Raw genomic sequence first — 6,510 nt, 5'->3', positions numbered from 1 at the left:
GAAATGGCTCGCTAGGGCCGTCAGTATATAGGAATGCCTAATTAAATACCCTAAGAGTAACATCTTCAGAGAGTAAATTTTTTTAGAGTCGTTGGGTTCTAAACATATTAAGTTAACGACTCTATATGACCTAACTAGCTGGAGTCGTCAATTATATCACACTTGGTTGACGATTTTTCATAACCTGCAAAAGTTGCAGGTTTGAGTCGTCAAATGTTGTGTCAAGTAATTGACGACTTCTTAGAGTCGTTCGTTTATTACCCTCTCGACTTAACGACCCTCACTCTGAGTAGTTGCATAGTGTACATGAATCGACCACTTGGAACATCATTCATACAATTTGAAGAGTATAGGAAGTTTACCAGATTGTTTTAAGCTTCGGGTTCTTCATTTTGAGGATTAGTTCCTTCATTTTGAGCAATATGATTCCTCTACTGGAATCCCCCAAAAACTCAACTTCTTCCTCTCCACAACACAAAAACACAATTTTTCTTTTATCAAAATTTTATCCCTAAATCTGATTTTAATCTAACTAAACTAATTAACAATTAATTAACTTAATTACCACTAATGATTTGGGGTAGTTTAGCCAGTTTAAAAAATTGGGGATAAGGAATAACTTCCAATTACTATTTCATAACCTTTTTTGTCCCAGCTAGGGGTCCCCAATTATTTTTCCAGGGCCCCCAATTCAGCCTTGTTAAATTTTTGTTCTCGTTTATGCAGGTGTTCGTGTTCTTTGCAACATTGAGAATATTATTGTGAAGTTGTGCAACTCGCTTCGCCGGGTTTTAGCAATTTACGCAACAAAGGAACCACAATTGAAATTTGATGAAATTGTGGCTTAACCATCAACTTTGTTTTTACGGTAGTGAAGACCAACAACTGATATAAAGGGAGAGAGCAGGAAAAAGCTGTTTATGCAAGAAGGCAAAAGTCCTTGTGGGTCTTGGTGTGATGGCCACCATTTTGGCTTTTCCTTTGAACTCCAACACAAGTGCATTTGCTGTTCTCAACCAAGTATCTGCAGTATCCAGTCCTTTTGTTGCCTTTGTAAAGTGCATGCTCAGCCTACATCATAAATAACAACAAAGAATTGCTAGGAGAAGAATTGAATGAACAAACATAAATTGTAGATGCTTTTTCTTGTGCCCAGTGCCCTCATGCGGATTATCAAGTAAACTATTCACATAAATCCTTTCGAAATCTCAAGCTAAGGGTGACTAAAACATTACCTTTTTGAAACCGTTCTTTGTAACCAGACTCCTTATAGATTCTTAGTAACAATTGTCATCTACATTTTAGGATTGAATGGAAAATGCTTCCGTCAATCTATGGGTTTACACAATAATAATAGGAAGTAATGTTCTTCCCCCACCCATAGAAAAGGGTAAATTGATAGGATCGAAGAAGTTAAGAATCTTCATGAACTTACTCTGCTATTAACATTTAGTCATCGGGTCTGTCAGTTTAAGAAGAAATTGAATCTGGGTCCTTCTCTCTTTAACTTCCCAGCTTCCTTTTGATTGCTGTAACTTACAAAGTAAATCAAAGACAGTTATCCCTACCAGCTGACATTTTTCAGAAAATTTATGCATCTTCTAAGGCAAGGGTATGAATGAATTAGCACCCCAAAAGAGAAGTCGAGGAGAAAACACATGAAGTAGAATCAAGATGTTTCAAGGTAATGCTATTGGTTTTTGATATTAGACTCACCTCATCAGCTTTTTGCGTGTAATTTCTCTAATAGGATTTTGTTCAACAGCACTGGATTGGCCTTACCTTTTGATGCCTTCATTACCTGAAAAGTATTTGGTAGCCAATGTTAACAACGACCACTGGGCAAAGCATTCTGATAAAGTTCCATTTCCAAGACAAGACAAAAGCTGTATATGAGTGTGAAGTTTAAACGTCAAGACTTTCGAGAATTTAAACAGACTTGTTTCTGATGTAAGAAAGTACCTGCCCAGCAAAAAAGCCTTGCAACTTGGTTTTGCCACCACGATATTTCTCCACCTGCTGTGGATTCTCCTCAATCACCTTCACAATCATTTTTTCAATCTCACTAGGATCTGTTATCTGTTATCAAGTGGCAGGAAAACAGACTTTATTCATCAGTGAAAGTTTATCAGTCTTGACAGGTACATCATTTGTTTTCTTTTTTTAACTTATAGAAACTAGTTTAGCATAACATGATCCAAAACATAATAGACTATAATCAACAAGAGGAAAGCACAGGAGTAAATAGATGAGACAAAACAAACCTCTAGAGTTGCAAAAAAAAAAATGAGGGACCAACAAATGAAACCAACCTACAGCATAAACTAATAGAACCATAGTTCTGCATTAATAATGTGGCAAATTTATTACAATAGAGTTGGTGGTTAACTTGCCTGAACCAAATCCTTTTCTTCAATGACAGCTTTGACAGTTCCACCTTTTGCTATAATCTCAAATAATATCTGCAGATTCACATTAGATGATTAAAGTCGATTCATATATATATATATATATATATATATATATATATATATATATATATACATAGAGAGAGAGAGAGAGAGAGAGAGAGAGAGAGAGAGAGAGAGAGAGAGTGAAGAATAATCACATCTTTCCCAATTTTTCCGCTGATAATTCCACCTTTGATGAAGGATATTAGTTCAGCCAGCTCCTGTGGTGTAAGTTTAATTTCTGTTATAGAGAGTTTTTCATTCTTCAAATAAGCAGCAATATCACCCATGATCCAATTGGCCGCCATTTTCACATCAGCACCTTTGTCAACAGCAGACTCGAAAAACTTGCAGACCTGCAACATTCATTAGGTGAAATTTTGAAACTTGTCATATCACGGAATTGGTTTTTGTCAAATACTAATGACGAAAAAAATCCAAAAAGAACTGGCCATTAGGACTAACATTCGTGTCGTTAGCAAGGAACAAAACATCCTGCATGCTGAGGCCCATATTCTCGAATCTCCGGCGCTTCATTTCTGGAAGTTCAGGCAAAGATGCACGAATACTTTCGACATAGTCCTCCGTCAGAACCACTTCTGGAAGGTCCGGTTCAGGAAAATACCGATAGTCCGCAAGTCCCTCTTTTTTCCTCATTGTTGCCGTTTTCTGAACAGTCGACACAAGGTCAGTCAGAGAAAGTTGTAAAGCATTTATGCAATTCAATTAAATGATGATAGTTGAGAGTTAAAACCTGAGCACCCTCTTCCCAAAGTCGAGTTTCCTGTACAATTTGATCAGCCAGGCCTTGATTGTGGAGAAGAACCTGCCTAGAAATCTCGAAATCGATTGCCCTGTGCATGGCTGAAAATGAGTTCATGTTCTTTATTTCGACCTACCAATAAAAAAGAGTGAAGGAGATATTCAGAAACTGGAATTGGTTGTAAATCCATATTCGGATCAAGAATTTTGCTTCAGTAACCATGTATGTTAAGCAGATAAAGTTTGGTTACCTTCGTTCCAAACTCTGCCTGCCCTATAGGCCGGACCGATACATTCACATCACACCGCAGCGAACCTTCCTGCATATTGCCATTACCCACTCCCAAATAGCGAACCAACCTTTGTATCTCAGCCGCATATTCAGCAGCCTCGATCCCAGTTCTCATATCAGGCTCTGAAACTATCTCAAGCAACGGTACCCCTGCTCTATTCAAGTCCACCTGAATAAAGAACCAAAATGATATTAACAAGCCTAAAAGACTACATGGAACTACTTTATAAGCTAGGAGTCAAGAAATATATATACTTGACAAAGCAAAGCGGATTACCTGCGAGTACATCCCAGTTTCAGAGTGCATCAACTTCCCAGCATCTTCTTCCATGTGAACCCTGGTTATTCCAAACTTTCTATGCCCACCACCAAACTCAAGAGGAAGATCCAAATCGACATAACCACCACTTGCAATCGGAACATCGAATTGTGAAATCTGATAACCTTTAGGAAGATCAGGATAAAAATATTGTTTCCTATCGAACTTTGAAGTCATTGCCAGTTTGCAGTTAAGTGCAAGTCCTAGTTTTACTGCACACTCGATAACCTTCGAATTGAATATTGGCAATGCACCAGGTAGACCCATACAAATTGGACAAACAGTAGTGTTTGGTTGAGACCCGTAGTTGTAAGGGCAGCTACAAAAGGCTTTAGTTAGAGTTGAAAGTTGGACATGTGTCTCTATACCTATAACGGCTTCATAATCATTTAACCTTTGCTCATTTTCTTTGACCAGCTTAGTACTAGTACTCGTAGATGCTTTAATCTGTGTTCTTTTAGTTTTATCAGTTCTTGTGTTGGTTTTTTCAGTTTTTGTGGTTTGCATTGTGCAAAAGAATACACCATTGCTTGTGGAGAAGAGAGAAGATGGACAAAGGATAGACGAATGAGTACGAAGTCCTCTGAAACATAGAGAAGCCATTACGAACTTACACTCTAGTCAGCCTATATCTGCAAATTTGAACACTGCATTTGTAGAGAACAAACAAAAAATTAGGAGCTTTTATCCCTAACATGTCTCAAATGCATTAAAAGATTAAAAACACAGAAGCAACGAAGATCGCCGTCGTTTGCTCCCTACTTTTACAGTTAGTTTCTGAGATATTTAAGTTCTGTTATTTGATGATTCACCCATAATTTAAGGAAAAACTTGATTTTCAGGAGGATGAAAATCTAAATCACTTGTAATATTTACAACAAGATTATAACTAATACATCTGCTTTAGAATTTTCAAAATCAGCATCTCAGTCACGTGATGTCACTTTCCAGCAAAACCCAACAACTTCAAACCAGAGCTTAGAATGAAGGATAAAGTGCTACAACAATTAAGTCTATGCAACACGAGTAAATCTGCAAATTGCTGCTACTGACTACGCTCGGGTTAAATTTTCTACAACTTAGAGACAAGATAAAACTTCAAACATTCTGGGCTATGCATAAAAAAAATCTTCAAAAATTTAGACGAGCTTTTCACTTTCCTGTTATTTAGCCGAGCTTCACTTGTTCCCAAGTAACCAAAAATTCATATGACAGAGCTCATTTTGGTTTTGTTTTCTATATAATGAAGACAGCACATCTTTACACAACTAATTTGTGATCAGAAAAGAATTGTGCACAGCTAGAAAGATAGATTTCATGAGAGAAGAGATGTAAGGGAATTGAACCAAGAAGCAGTTTAGACTTTAGAGAGTTAATATGTTTCCCCTGAAAATATTACACCAAGTATAGCTGGAAAAAATCTCTATTGGACATAATCTAGCTTATTACTAAGAATAGACTTAAGTGTAAAATTTCATACTCTATGCTAACTTTTTTAGATCTGATAATGCTCTTTGGCTCTTTGCTATTGCTTGGAAATAAATCTTGTATACTTAAAAGGACAGGAAGAGAAATACCTGAGAAACTATGTTGGAAAAGCCTAGAACCTTAAATTGTAGACGAATTGAATTCAATCTCACTAATCCATAACTAGAATGACAGAAAATTCGGAAGAAAAAAAAAATCTCTATATTCTCCAAAACTTGTTGTGGCATGCACAAAATCAATGTCAACTTAATAAACCAGTTAGTATTGTTAGGAATTATTGCCAAAGCTCCCTAGTGAAGTAGCAATGCAGCAAGAAGAGATCAATGGTTTCGGTGGCTAAATCCCAAGAAGTTATCTTGTTAGCTCTGAACTTTATCCAGATATCCTATACATCACTGAGTGTATATTGATTTCCCATTTTGAAAAAATCAAAGAAACATGCATTCAACTAAAAGCAAAACCTAAGCTATGGTTCCTAAATTCTAACAGGCATGAAAGGAAGAAAAAAAAATGAATAAGGAATTGACCTCTTTGGGATTGAAAAGAAACCCAATTTTACGACAACTTATCTGAAACTGTAAAAGAATTTTTTGAAACATTCGAATAGAACTTACCTGGGAGAGACGACCTGAAGAACCAGAAAGATTTGCACTTCTTTGAGCCAAAAACTTCTTTTCTGATTAGAACTTCGCATTAATTAGTAGTAGTATTTTGATTCTCAAGGAAAACACACACACACAAAATACGAGGCAGAGAACGGAAAGTGGAGTGCGCCCTAGCAGTTCGCTAAAATTTAGTTGGATTTTCTTTTATCCAGGGCGGAAATATGAGGGAGTGGGGGCAAATGGAATCGAAAAACAAGCTAGAGCTAGCAGATAAGGCTTAGTCCAATTGGTTCTAATCTAGCAGCTAGATTAGCGGTTCACGTCAGATAGGGCAACCTTCTAAGTCCTATAGTAGTGCTAATCTAGCAGCTATTCGCTGAATAAAACAGCGTTGAACGCTGAATAGTTCAGCGCCCAGATGAACGCTGCACAGAACAGCGCTTGACTCAGTCAACTGGGTTGACAGCGCCAACGCCGAACCAAACGACGCTCAAAAAAATTGATATCTTCACGGAAGATCGATCTTCTTCCCCATTTTCACTTCTCACTCATTTCTCCCCCATTTCTCCCAAACTGCATATCCAAATTCAAGAG

The 6,510-nt window shown here is 37.2% G+C and overlaps 1 protein-coding gene across 4 annotated transcripts; it reads right to left on the bottom strand.

The window, feature by feature from the left end:
• Positions 1–766: 766 nt before the first annotated feature.
• On the bottom strand, positions 767–6,114 carry LOC113322776 (glutamyl-tRNA(Gln) amidotransferase subunit B, chloroplastic/mitochondrial-like). 4 transcript variants are annotated; one of them, XM_026570921.1, is made up of 12 exons: positions 5,926–6,114; positions 3,782–4,470; positions 3,464–3,673; positions 3,205–3,345; positions 2,916–3,119; positions 2,609–2,806; positions 2,394–2,462; positions 1,963–2,079; positions 1,717–1,801; positions 1,436–1,535; positions 1,236–1,294; positions 767–1,071 (listed from the first exon to the last, which is right to left on the bottom strand). In XM_026570921.1, the coding sequence occupies exons 2-9, from the start codon at positions 4,424–4,426 to the stop codon at positions 1,721–1,723; spliced, it is 1,665 nt and encodes a 554-aa protein (XP_026426706.1). In that variant the 5' UTR covers positions 4,427–4,470; positions 5,926–6,114; the 3' UTR covers positions 767–1,071; positions 1,236–1,294; positions 1,436–1,535; positions 1,717–1,720. The 4 variants fall into 4 exon arrangements, with proteins under 4 accessions (XP_026426706.1, XP_026426705.1, XP_026426708.1 ...); XM_026570920.1 differs by having other exon boundaries at positions 1,436–1,529; XM_026570923.1 differs by lacking the exon at positions 1,236–1,294.
• Between the last annotated feature and the right edge of the window lie 396 nt (positions 6,115–6,510).

This window comes from Papaver somniferum, chromosome 11 (genome assembly GCF_003573695.1).
Source record: "Papaver somniferum cultivar HN1 chromosome 11, ASM357369v1, whole genome shotgun sequence".
NCBI lineage: Eukaryota > Viridiplantae > Streptophyta > Magnoliopsida > Ranunculales > Papaveraceae > Papaver > Papaver somniferum.
This window is presented reverse-complemented; position numbering and strand designations above follow the sequence as displayed.

Bases quoted from the DNA above. Each gene is read 5' to 3' on its own strand.
- LOC113322776 (XM_026570921.1), bottom strand. From the start codon at position 4,426: ATGGCTTCTCTATGTTTCAGAGGACTTCGTACTCATTCGTCTATCCTT. The intron at 3,674-3,781 runs GTAATCCGCTTT...TTCTTTATTCAG, and splicing joins AAACTGGGATGTACTCGCAG to GTGGACTTGAATAGAGCAGG. The intron at 3,120-3,204 runs GTTTTAACTCTC...TCGACTGTTCAG, and splicing joins TTTGGGAAGAGGGTGCTCAG to AAAACGGCAACAATGAGGAA.